Source organism: Megalobrama amblycephala, linkage group LG11 (genome assembly GCF_018812025.1).
Source record: "Megalobrama amblycephala isolate DHTTF-2021 linkage group LG11, ASM1881202v1, whole genome shotgun sequence".
Taxonomy (NCBI): Eukaryota; Metazoa; Chordata; class Actinopteri; order Cypriniformes; family Xenocyprididae; genus Megalobrama; species Megalobrama amblycephala.
In genome coordinates this window covers 36,695,151-36,718,395 of record NC_063054.1, presented here as the reverse complement: position 1 = coordinate 36,718,395, position 23,245 = coordinate 36,695,151, and the positions used below count along the sequence as shown (strand labels likewise).

The window sequence follows — 23,245 nt, the reverse complement described above, 5'->3', positions numbered from 1 at the left end:
TTGAAAGAAGTCTCGTCTGCTGATCAAGCCTGAATTTGTTTGATCAAAAATACATAAAAAACATTAATATTATGTACTTTAAAATATAATTTATTTCTGTGATCAAAGCTGAATTTTCAGCATCATTACTCCAGTCTTCACATGATCACATCAGAAATCAATGTTAATTAATATTTTTTTGGAACCTGAGAGACATTTTTCAGGATTCATTGATGAATAAAAAGTTAAAAAGAACAGCATTTATTCAAAATGGAAATCTTTTCTAACAATGTAAATCTTTACTATCACTTTTTATCAATTTAATACATCCTTGCGGAATAATTTCTTACAAAAAAAGAAAGAAAAAAAAATTACTGACCCCAAACTTTTTAACTGTAGTGTATATTGTTACAGAAGATTACTTTTGTCACAATATTACTTAAGATTACTTAATGGTTTTTTTTCTGTATTTGATCAAATAAATGCAAGCTTGATGAGCATAGGAGACTTATTTATCTTTTTATATATATATATATATATATATATATATATATATATATATATATATATATATATATATATATATATATATATATATATATATATATATATATATATATATATATATATATAAAATACAAACTTTTGTTAGATGTGATTAATCAATCTGACAGCACTCAAATGATCATGTTCCATGTTTTGAGCAATATATTTGTTTCATATTTTGAAACATAACAAACTTAACATTTTGTGAAATTGTTTTGATTGAAAAGTGTCCTTGTGCTGAGTTTCTTTAAAATAAATGCCGCTTGTTTTGATATTTTGTTATATATTTGGGGTCAGTAAGATTTTTTTAATATGTTTGAAAGAAGTCTCTTCTGCTCACCAAGGCTGCATTTATTTGATCAAAAATACAGTAAAAACAAGAAATATTATTACAATTTAAAATAATTGATTTCTATTTGAATTTATTTTAAAATGCAATTTATTACTGTGATCAAAGCTGAATTTTCAGCATCATTACTCCAGTCTTGGACATCTCACATAGTCGTCAGACTTTAAAGGTGCCCTAGAACTTTTTTTAAAAGATGTAATATAAGTCTAAGGTGTCCCCTGAATGTGTCTGTGAAGTTTCAGCTCAAAATACCCCATAGATTTTTTTAAATTAATTTTTTTAACTGCCTATTTTGGGGCATAATTAGAAACAAGCCGATTTCAGGTTGCGGCCCCTTTAAATCGCGTTCTCCGCCCCCTCCCGAGCTCTCGACTCTATCACAGCATAAACAAAGTTCACACAGCTAATATAACCCTCAAAATGGATCTTTACAAAGTGTTCGTCATGCATACTGCATGCATGCGTCGGATTATGTGAGTATTGTATTTATTTGGGTGTTTACATTTGATATTGAATGAGTTTGATAGTGCTCCGTGGCTAAAGCTAACATTACACACTGTTGGAGAGATTTATAAAGAATGAAGTTGTGTTTATGAATTATACAGACTGCAAGTGTTTAAAAATGAAAATAACGACAGTCTTGTCTCCGTGAATACAGTAAGAAACGATGGTAACTTTAACCACATGTAACAGTACATTAGCAACATGCTAACGAAACATTTAGAAAGACAATTCACAAATATCAGTAAAAATATCATGATATCATGGATCATGTCAGTTATTATCGATCCATCTGCCATTTTTCGCTGTTTTCCGTGCTTGCTTACCTAGTCTGATTATTCAGCTGTGCACAGATCCAGACGTTAATACTGGCTGCCCTTGTCTAATGCCTTGAACATGGGCTGGCATATGCAAATATTGGGGTCATACATATTAATGATCCCGACTGTTACGTAACAGTCAGTGTTATGTTGAGATTCGCCTGTTCTTCAGAGGTCTTTTAAACAAATGAGATTTATATAAGAAGGAGGAAACAATGGAGTTTGAAACTCAGTGTATGTCATTTCCATGTACTGAACTCTTGTTATTCAACTATGCCAATATAAATTCAATTTTTAATTCTAGGGCACCTTTAAATATCGGCATAATGCCTGGTTTATTTCACAACTTATTATGATGCAAAGTGACCAATCACGGATTTTGTTTTTAAATGTCATTTCAGGATGCATTTGTCTAAAATCAAGCCACAAAAATAGACTAGGTCCACAAATTGCAATTCATTTCCAGTTTTGTGCTCAATGTGTGGTAAGTGAACAATGCACTACGCAGGGAACAATCCTCTTGAACTTTGACCCCCTCAGGCCGTGACGCTGAACTGCGCCCACAGCTTCTGTCAGCACTGCATCCGAGAGTGGCGCAAACGCAAGGACAAGTGTCCCATGTGCTGGCAGACCATCACGTCTCAGACGCGCTCTCTGGTCCTGGACAACTGCATCGACCGCATGGTGGAGAACCTGAGCGCCGACATGAGAGAGAGACGTCTGGGGCTCATCAATGAGCGGAAAGGTGAGAGGTGCGTGACATCACTGCGTCTTCTGTCTGATCTGAGTCTTTGAGAAGTTCCTCAGGTGAATTGGTTAAAACATTTAACTGATAGAAATCACTGTACTTCCCCATTTGAGGAGCTGCAGCAATAGTCAAAAATGTTTTTTCCTGTAGTGTCTTGCCTTAAATTAGCAATATAACCAACAGCTAATCTCTGTTCTCAGGTCAGAAAGCGAGCGTCTCTCCAGCAGTCGTGGTAATAAACGACGACAGCAGCAGCAGCAGCAGCAGCAGCAGTGACGCGCTCTTTCAGAGCAACAGCTCCGTGTTCTTGGACTCCTCCGACTCCAATGAATCTCTGGTTCATTTTCCCAGCGATGACGATTCGTCCTGGACTGAGGAGGACGATTATCTCTGAGAAACACTCAGACACTAGTGAAGAACAGACACAGCTTGTTTATTTGGTTTCGTTTAGCCATGGTATTTTGATGTTTGTAGCTCACTGTATGAATTGTTTTGGGCTTTCTATGTTAAAATAAACGTTAAAATTATTTTGCACTCAGCCATTTTGTCAATTTTCGTATTTAATGTCAGATTTGCACATGCAGAACGCTTAGTAGAAGTTCTGTTGGTCTCGAAGTTGGTCAGCATCTGTCAGTGCAGTATGAATTGGCCTTGATAATGCTGCACATTTTCTCATTTAAATCCATGTTTTCCACAAAATTTTTCCCAAAATCAGCTCTGATAATATGAAAACATTTTTAAACATGCTTATATTAAATACATGTGACAAAGTATGTCATTCCCATTATAATTGATGTGGCTGTCTGTGTGAGGTGTTGATTTTAATGCTTTTGGTTGTTTTTCACGGTCCAGTATCTGACACAAGAGGGCAGCAGTGTGATATGAGTGTTTGATCAGTATGGGCTTGGCTTGCATATCCCTGCTGAACACATTTGTCATCTAAATCTGGACTTTTATTATTTAAATTTTTTAACCCTATATATTTGCGGTGTTTAAAATGAAACAGCATGAAAATAGCTGATTGCATTTGATCTCTAATTCCAATTTGCTTCCGTTGCCCATTTGCTATCATTCCTGCATGCTTTAAGGAAAGACACTACAGGTGACTAAAATTTTGAGCTAATTGATATCGCCATACTTCCCCAGCTGATTAATCGCAGTACGTTAAGGCAGTTGTTTTGCCTTAAAAGTTTTCTGAAATGTTCTTTTTAAATATGCCAATTATGCATTATATAAACAAACATGCACTCATTTTCAAAACAGAATTCTGAACACTGGATAAAGTCAGTTTATTATTTCAATTAGTTTGACATATTAAGGGTTTTTACAGAGGGGATTTTACATAAATCAGAATATACTGTCAACAGCCAGAAAATGAACAATGAACAAACCCCTCTGTAAAAACCTCCAGAATAGTTTGGTTTACGAAAAACTGCTGAAGTGGAGATTTCTGACTCGGGTGTAGGAGAAAAAAGCAAATTTTGAGAAAAGATATGTAGGCTATTGCAATTGAAATATACAGACACAAATAAAGTGTAAAAAGTGTATTTTGCATGTTTTCTTTCCATTAGTCTGAAAGAAGACATGTTATGGAAGCAAAATAGACTCTAAATTGACCAGTGCATAAAAAACAATGGGTTTGCCTGTAGTGTTTAACCTTGAAAAGAATCGAGGAGATGGTTATTAAGTACTTCACTATTAGTCAAGCATCATTAGGGTTGGGGAAAGTTACTTTTAAAAGTATGTTACACAATATTGCGTTACTTCCTAAAAAAAAGTAACTAAATGGATTACTTAGTTACTTTTTATAGGAAGTAATGCATTGCATTACTTTTTCTCACCTGGGCTGGGCTTGCATGTTTAAAAAAAAAAAAAAGGTCTATTTTTGGCAAATGTAAAGGCCCTTTCACACCAAAAGTGAAATGAATAAGCCTCAGGCTGAAGGAAATGCAAATTCATGCCTGTACAGTAGAGGGTGCAGCTCAAACAAACAAGCCTTTCAGCTGTGCTGCCATTCTGGATCGCATAAGAATAGGACGTAGGAGATGAAAGTTCAACCCTCCAACTTCAGCAGTAAAAACAAAAAATTAATCACAAATGTGATGTTTATCTAAAGTCATTTTTGCTTATTCGTATGGTTAAATTAGATCATCAAAGGTCAGCAGCAAAGACATTAGTTAATAAAGTGAGATTAAATACATAAAGTATATTTGTGTTATTTAACATTTAATTATTGCAGGCTTGCATATACGTTTGTGTGTCACTGTTTTTCTTAATTTTGAGGAACACTGAATCTGTTTTTGTGCAAGTGAGATGTTCACATTTAGTCTAGAACTACAATACAATTACAAATACAATTGTTTCCGCCATTAAATAAAAAATAAGAAAGAGAATTGACTTTTTATCTCACAATTCTGACTTCTTTTTCTTGCAATTGTGAGTTTACATCTTGCATATAAAGTCGCAATTCTGACTTTATAACTCGTTTATTCCCAATCGCGTTATAAAGTCAGAATTGCGTGATATAAAGTCGCAATTGTTATAAAGCCAGAAATGCAAGATATAAATCCACAATTGCAAGTTATAAAGTCAGAATTGTAAGAAACTCACAATTGCGAGTTATAAAGACAGAATTGTGATATAAACGTGCAATTCTGAGAAAATAAGTCAGAATTGCAAGTTTGTTTTGCAATTCTAACTTTATTTCTTGCAATTTTATATCTTCTATGCAAGTTTATATCTCACAATTCTGAGAAAAGTAGTCAGAATTGCGACATGTAAACTCGAATTTGTGATAAAAAGTCAGAATTGGGAGATAAAAAGTAGCAATTATCTTTTTTATTTTTTATTTAGTGTTAGAAACAAGCTTCCATAGCACCAGTATTGCCAAGTCCGCTGTTTTCCCGTGGAATTGGACTATTTTACACTGTCGCCGCGGGTTGTTTTTCATGTCTGCGGATTGAAGCGACCCCAAATAACATGATATTTAGCCCCCGGAATGCGAATTTTACGCATTTTTCTGTGGGATCCCCATGAAACGCGATTGAGCTAGTTTTGAGTAGCAATTGGTCAGGTATTTTTGTGAAAACCTGGCAACCCTGAATAGCACACAATGGCCCTACACGATTTCTCAACATGGGGCAACAGGATGAGCTCAGTCAATAAATGGGAAAACAAAGTAACTTGCGTTACTTGTTTGAAAAAGTAACTCAGATATTTTGTTGTAATTTTAAAAGTAATGCATTACTTTACAAGTTACTTGACAAAGTAATCTGATTACGTACTTGCGTTACTTGTGCGTTACCGCCAACATCGAGGATCGGTTACTCTCATAACCTTTTTGAATAAACCTCTTTTAATAAATGGCACCTCAAATCATGTATCTTGATAAAAAAAAATTTAAAAAAAGTATTTCGTTACGAGAATTTGTAAAATCTTGATATTGTGAACACCCAAAAATCTACAAAGATGAAGACCTAAGCAAACTAATTTCTTGTATGTATTGTTTGTTCTTCTAACTTAGCCATTGTTTACTTATCCTGAAAGCACAAAATCTGACTAAACAGCACGAGGCTCTGGTGATCCGTGAGGGTCTGAAGCAGCTGTCGAGCGCCAGCGCTGTGATTCACCCAACTGGGCCGCATGGAAAGCGCACTTCACCGCCAACCTCCAGAGCTCTTCGTCATGTCATTCCAGTCTATTAGCGGCGCGGTACTTGGGAAGCGTGTGTCATGTCAGGTGGGATTACACTGTCACGACAGTGACGGGCCGCCGCGAGCTGCGTACGGGCCCTGGCTCTTGCATTCTCGTCATTGATGTGTCGTAAAGAGAAGCGTGCCAGCAACGCTCTCGCCCGCAGTTCTTTGTTTCTCTCTCTTGCTTGTCATGTTGCATTGGTAGTTAAGGCCTGGAGTGACTCGATCTCTTTCTAGGAGGATTCAAATGAAATGATCAATCCATGAGAAGCGCTTGACGGTGTTTGAGGTTGTAATGTCCAGGCAAAGTCTGTGCAGTTACACTCTTTCAATGGTTTTTGCTGCATCAGTTCACTCTTACAAATAAATGTTCCAAAAGGGGTTTTCACAGCGATGCCTAGAAGAAACATTTTTGGTTCCCTAAAGAAACTTTAAAATGAACAGTTCTTGGTAACACTTTATTTTACAATGACATTGTTACACGTTACATGGAGTTACTGTAGTAATAACTAAATTATGCATAATTACATGCAATTAACCCTAAACCAAACCTTCATCCTAACCCTAAACCTATAGTAAGTACATGGAGTTAATTATTACTCAGTATTTAAGTGTATAATTACACTGTAACACTGGCACCTTAAAATAAAGTGTTACCCAATTCTTAAAGAGAAACCTTTTTTAATACAAAGTACATTGTAATAACCCAAAGAACCTTTTCATGTCACTACCGAAACAGTGTGTTTTAGTTCATTGGCTGAGACTGATTTTAACCACACTTCTACATTTCTGATCAGGAAATATTCCTGTGTCCCTCTCTCTCATAGCTTCTTTTCATAGCAGATAGATCCATCATTTTGAGTTAAATGTGTTCAAAAGTCTGAAAATCTGTGTGTAACTTTAAGGAACGTCACTACCGAACAACCTTTTTTCTGCAATTAGGCAAACTTTTTTGGGTGTTATTCCATTAAATTTAGTTTTTATGTGTGTACATCTGTTCAGAACTGTGCTGGCTAACCATGTGCTGATTATCATCTTTGAGTTAAAAGTATCTAAAATTGTCACTACCGAAACTTTACCACATGTTTCGGTAGTGACATCATTGTGTCGGTAGTGACAAAAGGGAACACGTAATTGTTTATTTGGGGGAAATAAACAAAATTTTAGTAGTTATGCAAATCATTAGTGTTTTAGTATGCGAGTTAAATTGTGTCATGTGATGTGGTCACCACCAACACATTACTGTCACTACCGAAAATGTGCAGTCAGGACTGAAACATGGATGTTTTGTCAAAAATAAAGTATATTGAATTATCAACTAAGATGTTATGATAGTGTTTATTCAAACTAATGAATCCTTCACTTTGAAATCAGTATGATAAACTCTATGCCTTTTACAAAGAAAAATTGGATTAAAAATACAGCAAATCTCATAAATTACACTTGAAATATTGTTAAAATTGTAAATGTTATTGATTTACCTGTGAAAACTTTTTAATAAAATAGCAAAAACTATATTTGCAAGGTAGATGTAAACAAATTCTTAATAGGTCAATGTAACCCTTCTTATTAAATTATTTATTATTGTGTTTCGGTAGTGACAAATTGGGGGAGAGTTCCAAAACTTTCTGAAAATACAATATGAGAATTAACTGCACAATTACTAGTAATGTGTAGCTTGGATATTATACAATTTGCATGCATACAAAAGCTGTGGAAAAAGACATTTTTTACAAGATGTTTTCAACTCTGACTTTGAATCAGTTCTGTAGAATGGTTCATAGATATATTGCTAGTTCAAATAGACCTGCCTTGGCTTTATTTGTTTGGTATAAAAAGGCTGGTGTGTTTTTATGGCTGCTGCTGCTGTCAAAACAAGGTGCCTGATGAAGTGTGACATTAGCTTTTAGGGATGAAATCTCAGCAGTTGCGGGTGTCAGTCTAACATTCAGCGTCCTGCAGCACATCTCAAAACTGCTGCTGAGGTCTGGAGTTGTTCATGCTGAGGTTGTCGGAAGCATAATGAATGTTTGGAGGTTAACGCTGATTATGCAGTTGTTTGTCTAGACGGTCTTCTTTAAAACAAGATGCAGAGTGTGATCTGATGCACACAGTGCATTGCTCTGAATATATTTTCTGTCTCAAAACCTTGTGAGCTGTGCGCCTACTTCTCCTGTGCCTGGGGGGATTTTCGAAAATGTGTGGAGATCATATTTCTTCCCAAAATCAAACATTATTGCATTTTGCATAAACAAAATACAGGATGTTTTTAGGGCCAAGATAATGTTTTGCATTGTAACATTATTTTTGACAGTCAAGCATTTTCCTTCTCTAATTCTTATAAATGTAATGGCAAAAAAGCAAAAGAATTTAAATTAATATTAAAATTTTAAATTAAAGTTTGTGTTTTTTTGACAACATTGACAAAATGATCCCCATTCACGAGGATCCACAAAAAAAGATTAAAAAACGGTGTATTCTGCTGCCAGGCCAGTAGTTGGCGATGTCACTTTGTAAAGGAAACACTACACGCCTATAGACTGAATACGTAATGCACATGACGTCCCCTTTTTCACAAATGCATGATTTTGTAGTATACACGGTGATGATAAAGATATATTTTTCAATAACTTTTAGACGACACTGTTTTCAACTAAAAGTGGAAAACTTTTTATGCATTTCGGCTGTTGACATTTACGTGACAACAGTGCTCTGTGGCGGCCTGAAAACGCAATCTTTTGAAATCGGGTTTCAAAGTGCACGTTTTTTAAAACGATACCGTTATCGTCTCCATGTAAACTACAAAAATGCTAATTTGTGAAAACGGTGACGTCATGTGCATGAGTATTACGTGTTCAGTCTATAGGCGCGTAGTGTTTCTTCATGAAGTAACATTGCCATCTACTGGCCTGACAGCAGAATACAGTGTTTTTGTTTTTCGCGGATCTGTGTGAATGGGGATTGTTTTAACAACATTGTCATCTGTAAAGGAAACACTACACGCCTATAGACTGAATACGTAATGCACATGACGTCCCCTTTTTCACAAATGCATGATTTTGTAGTATACACGGTGATGATAAAGATATATTTTTCAATAACTTTTAGACGACACTGTTTTCAACTAAAAGTGGAAAACTTTTTATGCATTTCGGCTGTTGACATTTACGTGACAACAGCGCTCTGTGGCGGCCTGAAAACGCAATCTTTTGAAATCGGGTTTCAAAGTGCAAGTTTTTGAAAACGATACCGTTATCGTCTCCATGTAAACTACAAAAATGCTAATTTGTGAAAACGGTGACGTCATGTGCATGAGTATTACGTGTTCAGTCTATAGGTGCGTAGTGTTTCTTCATGAAGTAACATTGCCATCTACTGGCCTGACAGCAGAATACAGCGTTTTTGTTTTTCGCGGATCTGTGTGAATGGGGATTGTTTTAACAACACTGTCATCTGTAAAGGAAACACTACGCGCCTATAGACTGAATACGTAATGCGCATGACGTCCCCTTTTTCACAAATGCATGATTTTGTAGTTTACACAGTGACGATAAAGGTATAATTTTCAAAAACGTTTACACGACACTGTTTTCAACTAAAAAAGGACAACTTTTTATGCATTTTGGCTGTTGTCATTTACACGACAACAGCACTTTGTGGCGGCCTGAAAACACAAACTTTTGAAATCGGGTTTCAAAGTGCAAGTTTTTGAAAACGATACCGTTATCGTCTCTATGTAAACTACAAAAATGCTAATTTGTGAAAACGGTGACGTCATGTGCATGAGTATTACGTGTTCAGTCTATAGGCGCGTAGTGTTTCTTCATGAAGTAACATCGCCATCTACTGGCCTGGCAGCAAAATACAGCGTTTTTAGTTGTTTCGCAGATCCGTGTGAACGGGATCCTTTTAACAACATTGTCACTTGTATGCCAAAAAAGAAAAGGAAAAACTAGTACATCATTCTCATGTAAACGTATCCAAATTCTATTCAGCTATAAAGCAGCTCTAAAGAAGTGTAGTTATTCATTGATGTCAGTGCAGATAAAATGACAGAATATTAAGTGTCCTTTAAACTTTTATATAGGCTATATATACCGGATATAATAATAATGGTTCACTACATGATTCACTATACTATTCACTACATTAGGCAAATTTGGTGGATGATTAATAGCATTTTATGCATTTTGCGAAATTAAATTATGTTTCTGGCTATGACAGAATCCAATCCAACATAAGATCTGCACCGGGATGATCTTTTTCCACAACACCTGTGTCCTTGTGCAGTATGTTGCATTGAAGTTTGACCTCATTTTCAGATGTGTGAATCATCTCTCAGTTGAATATTGATCATTCATAATGCATGTATTGTTATAAAGGCAGTTTTCTTTTTTTGAAATGTAATCATGCCCTTCTTCAGTTTACAGTCACTCTGATCATATTAATTGGTGATTTTATGATTTATAAATGCATGCACATGTATGTGCATATGTATAAATGCATGTATATATGTCTGTATCTTGTTGATGCCATTTTTACTTCATTATTTCCCTGTACAGCGACCTTGAGCTTGGGAAATAAGGTTTATAAATAAAACGTATTATTATTAGTTTTTGCATGATCTGCCCCACATATGCATTACACAAGGGAAACACTTGGTTCTAAGGTGATGCCCTCTTTCATAAGTGAAAATAGCCCTACATATCCCAGACCTTATTTTTTTGCCTTCACCTTCTATAAGCGTTTCATCAGTTAGACTTACAGTCCTCGTTCTTCATTCTTTAATTTTTCTTTTGTCTTCTGTGCATTAACATATTGTGATGATGGTGTGAATTATGGTTTATTTTAGGATGTTTCACACATCATATAGGCGCGTGATCATCAGCAGCGAGTGACGTACTGAAGGGCGCGTGGCACGTCTCTGCTACCATGGTAACATCAAACGTTACAGAGGAACTGAAAGTGAGTCGTCAACATTGTGAAGTGATTTAACTATTTAATGAATGAATTTCATGTATATTTAATTCAAATTCGTTATTTAAACATTTTAGTGTGTTGAAAACGACTCTTTTAACTGGAGTAAAGTAAGTAAATACACAAAAATACGTTCATCAGGAAAAGTTGTTGACCTCTCCAGCAATAGTGAGATATATTTAATGTTACTGATTCTCAGAGGAATTGTTTTCTGGCAGTTTTAGCGGTATGTCTCAGAGTCAGTCTTCACGGAGACCCAGGAGCATGTATCCTCCGGTGAAGCCGGTGAACGCCGCCGCTGACGGGCAGAAAATGCGCAGCATCATCGCGGAGGATCCTGATTGGTCGCTGGCGCTGGTTCCTTTTCTAACAACACTGTGCCTACAGCATATTATAAACCACTTTGAAGGTAAACAATACAAATGTAGTGTATTCATTCATATAACCACCATAACAATAAGCTTGATATTCACTTTCTCAAAAAAAAAAGTACAAAACTTTGACTTTTGAGTTGTCACTCCTTTCAAAAGTTAGGAGTATTTTCCATTTAGGTACTCATATGCACCCATTAGATCCTTTAAGACATTAGTATGCAACCTTTATTAATTTATTGTGTGATGTGAATGAACTTAAATGCATCATTACATTAGAGTCTGTGCAGTGCCATCTGTCATGTGAATGACATTATTATGATGACTTTAAAGGTGCAATATGTGAGAATTTTGCAGGAAAATATCCAAAAACCACTAGGTCAGTGTTATATATTTTGTTCACTTGAGTACTTACAATATCCCAAATGTTTGCAACTATTTGTAAATCGTGAGAAAATTGCAATTTTAACCAAGGCTCCGGGACGTGTGAGGAGTCGCCTGTCAATTGCGTCATACCCGCGTTACCCTTGGTTTCCGGTTTATTTTGTAGAAACCATGGAAACACCAAAGACGCTTTAATATTTACATGTTTTAATAGACAAGGGAACAACTGTTTTGATACATTTATAGACAGAAAACTAATCATTGTTATATAGCTCAATACGTTTAGCCTTATTGTTTAAATCAATTTTCTTGATTTTTTGATTACCATGCTTTACCATGCCTCAGAGAAAAACACTATTTTGTCAAGTAGCTAACATAGCATAATCAGATGCAGCTTTATTTTTAGTAACAGTAATACTGCATTTTCTCCATTATACAATACGTTTAAAATGAATTGCATGCCATTTATCGACACAAGCCATCCAGCATTTAATATGATATTGTAAAATCGATCTATCTTACTGCAGTGTGTAACAGTGTCTCACAGCAGCCGCCGAGCGAACGCACAGAGTAACGTTATAACATCATTTTCAACACTCTCAAATGTATCTAATATGATAAACAGAGCTGTGTTACCTCATACTCATGACCGGAAAAGCGTAAGCCGCGACTGTGGCATAATAAAAGTCCCGCTGCTCGTGAGGCGTGTGTTGCTCAATCGCTCCAGCTCCTTGTTCAGCTCCACAACACTCGCTCCTGCTCTGCTTCATACTACAATAACATTAACAATCACATCCATGAACATGATTTCTTCCTGAGTCCAATCCCTATTCTTTTTGCACCGTCCGTTGATGTGAAGACCACATGTCCCAAGATTCTGCTTTCAAACTTGGAGTCATCAAGCTACGCCTTTGTTTTGAATAGGCTTCTAGGGACCTCTAGTGGACAGAACTCTTACATTCTGCACCTTTAAACAAAACACCAGCAAGGAACAGTGAACGAAAACGTTCTGATTTCGTGCCTTGAGGGGTCACTCACTTACTGCCCTCAGGTTTCTGGAGGGGATGTAGACTCGTAAGAGCGAGTGCAGAGCCTGTGGCTGATCTATATGCAAGCATCAATGTCTTAAATTTGATGTAAGCCATAACTGGGCTCATTGAAGACCAGTTGTGCTGCGTTCTGAATCATTTGGTTTGATTGTGTTGACCTGGTTCCACTCGCCCCACGAGTCCGGGTCACGGCACCAAATGTCACCACTCATGTTCTACTTGCAATGCTTTGAGTGGGATTTGAACTGCTGCCTCCAGCATGGGAGGCTGGTGCACTAACAAGGACACTAAAGGCCGTTTAGTCGCACGGCTCTTACTGCTAGCGTAACTCTGTTACAATTGCACACGATGGAAGTCCAGCCTAGAAATGGCAAGGGCCTGGATAGGAAGTTCTTGCAACATGGTCTTTGAAGGTCAGCTGGTCATCAAAGATTACCACAAGATTTCTGGATTGAACTTGATGTGATAATTGTTGATAAACCTGGCTGGATGGTGAAGTTGTGCAGTATAAATGGAGAGGTAGGGAAGACGAGAATCTCCGACTTTGTAGGTGGTGTTCTTTCATCCATGCCAAGATGTCCGCCCAGCTGTCGGGGATGCATACAGGTACCGTTGGATCATCTGGTTGAAATGAAAAGTAGAGATGTGTGTCATCAGCATAGAAATGATATGACAAACCATGTGCCACCCAGAAGAGGAGAGGTCCAAGTACTGAACCCTGAGGAACCCCCGTGACCAGTTGATGTGATTTGGATACCTCTCCCCTTAAAGGGTTAATTCACCCAAAAGTTAACATTCTGTCATTAATTACTCATCCTCATGCCCTTCCAAACCCGTAAGACTTTTGTTTAGCTTTGAAACACAAATGAAGATCTTTTTAATGAACTCTGAGAGCTTTCTGTCCCTCCATTGATAACCTAAGCAACTACCACGTTCAAGCCCCAGAAAGGTACATTAAAGTAATCTGTGTGACTCCAGTAGTTTAACCTCAATTTAACTTTATGCATTTATGAATGCATAAGCATTAAAAATTATCTTTATTTACACTGTCAAAAAAAGGTACTAAAGTTATCACTGAGGCAGTATCCTTTAAAAAAAGTACTAATATGTACCATTTAGGAACTAATATGTCCCTTTATGGGTAAGCAAGGTGCTGTGACGAGCAGGGCAATGACAGTGAAGGACGAGAGAGGACCAGGCCTGGACTTCTCTCTCATCCTTCACTGTCGTCGCTCCCCCTTTTATGCTTCCGGAGCTCCTCCGTGAGAGATTCGAGACCGGTGCAGCTCGCAGCTGACACGTCACAGGTACCTAGGTGTATTTTTTGAAAGGGTACTGCCCCAGTGATAGCTTTTGTACCTTTTTTAATGAAAGGATGTTCTCAATTTGCACATAATCCTGTACTGTGCATTAATATTTTGCAGAGAACCCCATTCTGGATCAACTCATGCCCAACTATAAAGCATATGTCCTCCAGCGCCTGCCAGTGTCTCTTCCATTGACTGTCACCGCAAACCTCATCAGTGATGAGGGCTATTGGAAGCGTTGCTGTGAATTTCGTTGGCGTCTCTGCGACGTCTCTACATATGACAACAGCTGGAAACGCATGTTCTTTGAGCGTCACCTAGAGAGCATCATTGAACTGTTCATTCCAGATGCAACCGACACCAAGACAATCCTGGATCTGGTGCCACTGTGTCAAAACTACGTAAAGCGTCTTAATGTTTCTCAGCTGCTGCCGCCCATCAAAGAGCCGCCCAGGTTTGACGAGGACGACGGTTCGGATTGTGCCAGCGATATGGGCAGTGAAGGACCCTCCATGGATCACTTTGATTTCCGCATTCTGCTCGAAAAACTGCCGAATCTGGAAGAGCTCAATGTGGTGTATGGAGTGAAAGGATGCGGCATGAACTTCGAGTGGAATTTGTTTGAGTTCACCTTCAGAGACTGTGAATCCCTGGCAAAAGCCCTCAATTCCTGCAAGACTTTACAGGTTATCAGTTATTGTTATCATTAGTAGTTGTAGTATTTAGTATTTTCAGTTTTCAGAAATATTTTAAAGGCTATACAAAATATAGCGCTATATTTACTAAACGGCATATTAGCTTGAGAGAACAATCTCTTAAAAGTTTTGTGCGTGATCTACTGACGACGCACAAATTAAAGAACACAGACGCAGCCATATTATTTCAATAATTACCAATGCATGTGCTTTTTTGGGCGGTGATTAATGGTGCAAATGCCAGTAAATTGACTAGCGCAAACCTTAGTAAATCATGTTGCGTAATTAATTGAAATACTCTCCTCCCATAAATTTTCAGTCTGAAAGGAAAACTCCTACAAATACATATGCAATAAGGTCAGCCGCAAAAATAACCATGTCCACACCATTTCAGCGCTAATTTCTTAATTTAGTAAATCCTTACAGTAGTTTTTAACACCAAAAGAGGGTTTGCGCTGGTGCAAGCTTTCAGTAAATCTGGCCCCAAGTCTTGTATGACCTTTTGTTTTTCTGTGGAACTCAAAAGGAGATGTTTAGCAGAATGTTCACACTGTTTTCTTTGTACAAAGAAAGGAAATAGTGACCAGAGATTGTAAAGCTCCAAGAAGCACAAGAAAACATCATAAAAGTAGTCCATACATCTTAAATTTAAGCCTGGTCTTCATACAAAATTATGATATAACTCCAGAAATCTTGAGATATAGCACACACGTCATATGGACTCATTTTATGGTGCTTTCTTGTCCTGCTTGAGAGCCCCTGGCATTCTTCAGAGCATCTGTGTTGACATTTGGTTGTTAAAATTCCAACTTTTCACACCAGGTCTTCAGGATCCATCACAGTAAGGTGGATGATGAGAAGTGTTGCATGCTCGTGAGTCAACTGCTGGATCACCCGTCCCTGCAGGAGCTGGACTTTTCACATAATCATATCAGTGACCGCGGAGCCCGAGCCATCGGGAAACTTCTGAACCGCAGTCAGCTGAAGAGGCTTGTCATCTGCAACAACCAGATAAGAGGTTCAGGAGCTCAGGCACTGGCTCATGCTCTGGCCAGAAATGCCACCCTGACGTCCCTCAACCTGAGGCTCAACCGAATCGGGGATGAAGGGGGTCAAGCTCTGGCTCAGGCTTTGATGAAGAACAAGACCTTGGTGAACCTTCACCTGGGGGGAAATAACATGACAGAGCCCACGGCTGTGGTGCTTTCTCAGGCCTTGGTGGAGAACTGGACCCTCAAGAGCCTAAACCTGTCCAACAACAGACTGGGAGTCGTGAGTAAACCTGAGAATATGAAGTTTAATACATTCTCTTCTACTTTTTCTCATCTGCGTAAAAGTAAAAAGCAAAAAGTGAATTTCCTACTCTGTATTTTAGTCTTTTGCACTAAAATATCTAAACATTCTTAAAGTAAGATAAATTTTAATAAACTATCATAATTTACTGCAAAACATGATTTTCTTACTCTGTAATTTTGTATATTTTTTCAGTACAAGAAAACAACATTAAATTAAATCTAAATTAAACATGAACAAGAAAAACAAAAAATGAAAACAAGTTTAAAAGTTTATTTTTTCTTACCCATTGCCAGATATTTTTCTAATTTTTAGCATAAGCTTCACTTAATTTTGATAATTTTTCAGAAAACAATACTTAAAATTGTGTTATTTTGCATCTGTATTTTTGTCTTGTTTTCCACTAAAATATCTAAACATTCTTCAAGTAAGATAAAGACGGAAGAGGACTAGGGTCAGGCAGTAATAAAAAATAAAATCATCTTAAGATTTAAGTCATTATAAAGTGAGATTAAACTTGAAATAAAAGAAAAAAGTCGAAATACAATGTTTAGAATAAAATCATTAAATTTCCAGTAAAAAAAATCGTGTTTCGAGAAAAAACAAGTTCATTTTCAAAAAAAAGTTGAAATAAAATGTTGAGAATTAACGCAATATATTTTGAGAATAAAGTCATTGTTTTGAGAAAAAACTCATTCAATTTTGAGAAAAAAAGTTTAAATAAAATGTTAAGAATAAACATAAACAATATCAATATACAGTTTTTTTTCAAAACATAACGACTTTATTCTCAAAATTGAATGAGTTTTTTCTCGAAACATAAATTTATTCTCGAAATTGAATGTTTTTTCTCGAAACAACGACTTTATTCTCAAAATTGAATGTGTTTTTTCTCAAAACATAACGACTTTATTTTCGAAATTGAACGAGTTTTTTCTCGAAACATAATGACTATTCTCGAAATTGAATGTTTTTTCTCAAAACAACTTTATTTTCGAAATTGAACGAGTTTTTTCTCGAAACATAACAACTTTATTCTCGAAATTGAATGTTTTTTCTTGAAACATAACGACTTCATTCTCAAAATTGAACGTGTTTTTTCTCAAAACATGACTTTATTCTCAAAATTGAACGAGTTTTTTCTCTTAACATAATGACTTTATTCGCGAAATTGAACAAGTTTTTTCTCGAAACAACTTTATTTTCGAAATTGAATGTTTTTTCTCGAAACATAACTTTATTCTCAGAATTTATTCTCGACATTTTATTTAGACTTTTCTAGAAATTTAAGAGTTTTCTCTCGAAACATAACTTTATTTTTAAAATTGAACGAGTTTTTTCTCAAAACATAACGACTTTATTCTCAAAATTGAACGAGTTTTCTCTCGAAACATAACTTTATTTTCGAAATGGAATGTTTTTTCTCGAAACAACGACTTTATTCTCAAAATTGAACGAGTTTTTTCTCAAAACATAACTTTATTTTCGAAATGGAATGTTTTTTCTCTAAACATAACGACTTTATTCTCAAAATTGAACGAGTTTTTTCTCAAAACATAACTTTATTTTCGAAATGGAATGTTTTTTCTAGAAACATAGCGACTTTATTCTCAAAATTGAACGAGTTTTTTCTCGAAACATAACTTTATTTTCGAAATTGAACATGTTTTTTCTCAAAACGACTTTATTCTCAAAATTGAACGTTTTTCTCGAAACAACTTTATTTTCGAAATGGAATGTTTTTTCTCGAAACATAACGACTTTATTCTCAAAATTGAACAAGTTTTTTCTCGAAACATAACTTTATTTTCGAAATGGAATGTTTTTTCTCGAAACATAATGACTTTATTCTCAAAATTGAATGTTTTTTCTCAAAACATAACGACTTTATTTTCGAAATTGAACGAGTTTTTTCTCGAAACAATGACTATTCTCGAAATTGAATGTTTTTTCTCAAAACAACTTTATTTTCGAAATTGAACGAGTTTTTTCTCGAAACATAACAACTTTATTCTCGAAATTGAATGTTTTTTCTTGAAACATAACGACTTCATTCTCAAAATTGAACGTGTTTTTTCTCAAAACATGACTTTCTCAAAATTGAACGAGTTTTTTCTCGAAACAACTTTATTTTCGAAATTGAACGAGTTTTTTGTCTAAACATAACGACTTTATTCGCGAAATTGAACGTGTTTTTTCTCATAACGACTTTATTCTCGAAATTGAACAAGTTTTTTCTCGAGACATAATGACTTTATTCTCAAAATTGAACGAGTTTTTTCTCAAAACATAACGACTTTATTCTCAAAATTGAACGAGTTTTTTCTCGAAACATAACGACTTTATTCTCAAAATTGAACAAGTTTTTTCTCTTAACATAATGACTTTATTCACGAAATTGAACAAGTTTTTTCTCGAAACAACTTTATTTTCGAAATTGAATGTTTTTTCTCGAAACATAACTTTATTCTCAGAATTTATTCTCGACATTTTATTTAGACTTTTCTAGAAATTTAACGAGTTTTCTCTCGAAACATAACTTTATTTTCAAAATTGAACGAGTTTTTTCTCAAAACATAATGACTTTATTCTCAAAATTTAACGAGTTTTCTCTCGAAACAACTTTATTTTCGAAATGGAATGTTTTTTCTCGAAACATAACGACTTTATTCTCAAAATTGAACGAGTTTTTTCTCAAAACATAACTTTATTTTCAAAATGGAATGTTTTTTCTCTAAACATAACGACTTTATTCTCAAAATTGAACGAGTTTTTTCTCAAAACATAACTTTATTTTCAAAATGGAATGTTTTTTCTCTAAACATAACGACTTTATTCTCAAAATTGAACGAGTTTTTTCTCAAAACATAACTTTATTTTCGAAATGGAATGTTTTTTCTCGAAACATAGCGACTTTATTCTCAAAATTGAACGAGTTTTTTCTCGAAACATAACTTTATTTTCGAAATTGAACGTGTTTTTTCTCGAAACATAACAACTTTATTCTAAAAATTGAACGAGTTTTTTCTCGAAACATAACTTTATTTTCGAAATTGAACGTGTTTTTTCTCGAAACATAACAACTTTATTCTAAAAATTGAACGAGTTTTTTCTCGAAACATAACTTTATTTTCGAAATGGAATGTTTTTTCTCGAAACAAAAAGACTATTCTCAAAATTGAACGAGTTTTTTCTCGAAACAACTTTATTTTCGAAATGGAATGTTTTTTCTCGAAACATAACGACTTTATTCTCAAAATTGAACGAGTTTTTTCTCAAAACATAACATTATTTTCGAAATGGAATGTTTTTTCTCGAAACATAACGACTTTATTCTCAAAATTGTACGAGTTTTTTCTCGAAACAACTTTATTTTCGAAATTGAACGTGTTTTTTCTTGAAACATAACGACTTTATTCTCAAAATTGAACAAGTTTTTTCTTGAAACATAACTTTATTTTCGAAATGGAATGTTTTTTCTCGAAACAACTTTATTCTCAAAATTGAACGTGTTTTTTCTCGAAACATAACTTTATTTTCGAAATGGAATGTTTTTTCTCGAAACAACGACTTTATTCTCAAAATTGAACGAGTTTTTTCTCATAACAACAACTTTATTCTCAAAATTGAACAAGTTTTTTCTCGAGACATAATGACTTTATTCTCAAAATTGAACGAGTTTTTTCTCGAAACATAACGACTTTATTCGCGAAATTGAACAAGTTTTTTCTCGAAACATAACTTTATTTTCGAAATTGAATGTGTTTTTTCTCGAAACATAACTTCTTTATTCTCATAGTTGAACAAGTTTTTTCTTGAAACATAACAGCTTTATTCTCAAAATTTATTCTCGACATTTTATTTAGACTTTTCTAGAAATTTAACGAGTTTTCTCTTGAAACATAACTTTATTTTCGAAATTTAACGAGTTTTTTTCTCAAAACATAATGACTTTATTCTCAAAACTGAACAAGTTTTTTTCTCGAGACATAATGACTTTATTCTCAAAATTGAACGAGTTTTTTCTCATAACGACTTTATTCTCAAAATTGAACAAGTTTTTTCTCGAGGCATAATGACTTTATTCTCAAAATTGAATGAGTTTTTTCCCGAAACATAACGACTTTATTCGCGAAATTGAACAAGTTTTTTCTCAAAACATAACTTTATTTTCGAAATTGAATGTTTTTTCTCGAAACATAACTTCTTTATTCTCATAATTTATTCTCAATATTTTATTTAGACTTTTCTAGAAATTTAACGAGTTTTCTCTCGAAACATAACGACTTTATTCTCGAAATTTAATGATTTTAATCTCACATTATAATGACTTTAATCTCAAGATTATTTTTTTATTATTGCTTGGCCCTAATTCTCTTCCATAGATTAAAAAAAATGATTTTCCTTCTTATTATTTTTTGTCTTGTTTTTCAGTACAAGTACACAAGAGGTTTTATGAGAAATGTATCAAAATTTCATAATCAAAAAATAATTAAAACAAGAAAAAATATCTGCCAATGTGGTAAAAAATAAAAAATAAAATAAAAGTTGGCAGATACAGTTTTTTTTTCTAATTTTTGGCATAAAAATCACTTAATTTTGATTTTCAGAAATATTTTGTTATTTTGCATCTCAAGTAAATGTATCTTAATTTAAGAATGTTTAAATAAGTGTACTGGAAAACAAATCATGACAGTTTAGTCTATAATTTTCACCTTGTGGATGTTAAAATGGGTGGAAATAAATCCCATATAGTGACAAGCGAAAAAGAAAATCACTTTAGCAAGTGCATTAATAACACTCTGACAACCACAGCCAACACCCCAACATCATATTACAACATTTGCTTTCTCTATTATTATCTTCTTTTTTCCCAATGAAAAACAAAGGATGTTTTAAATCATTTAATTGCCTGTAAAGAGATGAATATGAAGTGTTACAGCCCTGTAGTTCACGTTCAATTATTCATGGCAGCAGGATAGATGTGCACTAACACACGGACATGTGGGATGGGGATTACCTCTCTCCTGGGATGGATCGTCCAAATGGTTCCTGCATTTATCCGCTCCTCCCATCTCCGTTTCAAGGCAAATCATATTTCAAACAATTGCCTCTCATTCAGGAAAGAGCTCTGGCGCTACTCACCAGAAACATTAGTCTCTCACAGACACTCACAGTCAAGACATCTTAATATAAAATGTAAAATTTGCAGCCGTACTGCAAAATCTGATATGCTCAGTCATCTGAGTACTTCAACCTTGGGTAGAGTCATTCAGAGGTAACCATAAAATCTGATACTACGAGTTATTCAGCGCTAACCATAAAATCTGATACTAAGTCATACCGATGGTCTGATCATTTTAAAAATGCCACGAATTCATCAAAATCATGAAGCCAAGATAAAATCAAAATTTGCTTTCTTAATACACTAATCATTTTTATCATCAGTTCATGGTATGCATGTTTTTCTTTGTAATCTTTCATCAAAATGCTTCTGAAATGACTTTTTCACTTAATGTCACCTAGGCTATAAAGTCCCCCTGTGGTGAAAATGTTGTTTATATGTCTTTGCAATCCATGTGCAAATAAATAAAATTAATAAATAAAATTATTGACTACAGGGGGACTTTAATGAGTTATTTTATGCAGCAAAGCATAACAATAACTCCAAAAAATTAGTTATTAAATTAGTAATTTACACTGTGTTGCTATGGGTTGGATACTCTCTTCAGCATCAATACATGGGATTTATTTCTGCCCATTTTAACATCTACAAGGTCAAAATTATTACAATACGATTTTTTTCTCAAGAAATGAACACTTTTATTCATCAAGGACACATTAAATTGATCAAAAGTGACACTAAAGACATTTATAATGTTGCAAATTTATTTTTATTTCAAATAAATGTTGTTCTTTTGATCTTTCTATTCATCAAAGAATCCTGGAAAGTAAAACATAACATGGTTTTCAACACTGATAATAATCATAAATGTTTCTTGAGCATCAAATAATCATATTAGAATGATTTCTGAAGGATCATGTGACACTGAAGACTGGAGTAATGATGCTGAAAATTCAGCTTTGATCACAGGAATAAATTACACTTTACTATATATTCACATAGAAAACTGTTATTTTAAATTGTAAAAATATTTCACATTTTTTACTTTATTTTGATCAAATAAATTGTAAGCATAAGAGACTTCTTTCAAAAACATTTTTAAAAATCTTACCGACCCCAAACTTTTGAACACCGCTCTAGGTCTTAATAAATCGTCAATTCTCCACTGTTTAAAATTGGTTGTGGTGAAATGTTGTCTTTTTTAACTTTTACACTCGCGTAACTAAGCTCTTTTTACCGACACATTCATTTATGATAGATAAAATCAAGTCTCACCCACTACTTTCTCTTTACTTGCAAGTAAAATGGGCTGCAAATGCCATTTCATGTTAACTTTGGTTTAAAGTAGAAAGTCTTGAATCATATTTAATGCTGCTCTCTCACAGTTATGTCTCTGATTTGTGTGTAATACAGCACTGTAATCCAAATGAAATGTCACATCTCCGGTGTGTGTCTCCTACAGGACGGCGGGAAGCTTCTGGAGGAAGGGATGTCCCACAACAGCAGTCTGGTGGAGTGTGACATTCGGCTGACACATGTGGGTCAGGACAGTGAGTACTGCATCACTCAGGCTCTACGCGCCAATCAGATCCAGGCAAAAATCAAACACAACTATGATCCCAATGCCAAAGTCTAAACCATACATGCTGTGAAGAATTACTGTAAACAAATTAAAAAATGACCAAAATTGCTCTATATGTATTATTCTTAAACAATGAACTGCAGCAGTGCTTATAATAAACAGGGGTGTGTTTCCCAAAAGCATCGTTAGCCAACTATGGTTGTAAGTTCTGTTGAATTGTGTTGGTAATGACACAGTTGGCTTTGGGAAACTCATCCCAGAATGATATCGTACGCTGGGGTGGATGCTAATATGGTTATCAGTATAGTTGTGGCTATTGTGCTT

The 23,245-nt window shown here is 34.9% G+C and overlaps 2 protein-coding genes across 5 annotated transcripts in view; both read left to right on the top strand.

Annotated features, from left to right (window-relative positions):
• Positions 1-2,981, top strand: part of rnf8 (ring finger protein 8, E3 ubiquitin protein ligase) — a 12,918-nt gene extending 9,937 nt beyond the window's left edge. The window contains exons 7-8 of one of the 2 annotated variants that reach the window (XM_048207800.1): positions 2,236-2,440; positions 2,644-2,981. In XM_048207800.1, the coding sequence (XP_048063757.1) occupies positions 2,236-2,440; positions 2,644-2,837 (399 nt within the window). In that variant the 3' untranslated portion in view covers positions 2,838-2,981. Of the gene's footprint in view, positions 1-2,235; positions 2,448-2,643 lie in introns of both variants that reach the window. The other variant, XM_048207801.1, reaches the window with a different exon arrangement.
• An 8,043-nt stretch (positions 2,982-11,024) lies between these two features.
• On the top strand, positions 11,025-23,029 carry tcte1 (t-complex-associated-testis-expressed 1). 3 transcript variants are annotated; one of them, XM_048207798.1, is made up of 6 exons: positions 11,089-11,103; positions 11,193-11,225; positions 11,334-11,524; positions 14,344-14,912; positions 15,744-16,193; positions 22,802-23,029. In XM_048207798.1, exons 3-6 carry the CDS (start codon positions 11,344-11,346, stop codon positions 22,973-22,975), a joined length of 1,374 nt encoding a protein of 457 aa, XP_048063755.1. In that variant the 5' UTR covers positions 11,089-11,103; positions 11,193-11,225; positions 11,334-11,343; the 3' UTR covers positions 22,976-23,029. The 3 variants fall into 3 exon arrangements, with proteins under 3 accessions (XP_048063754.1, XP_048063753.1, XP_048063755.1); XM_048207797.1 differs by lacking the exon at positions 11,193-11,225 and having other exon boundaries at positions 11,025-11,103; XM_048207796.1 differs by having other exon boundaries at positions 11,062-11,225.
• Positions 23,030-23,245: the final 216 nt, after the last annotated feature.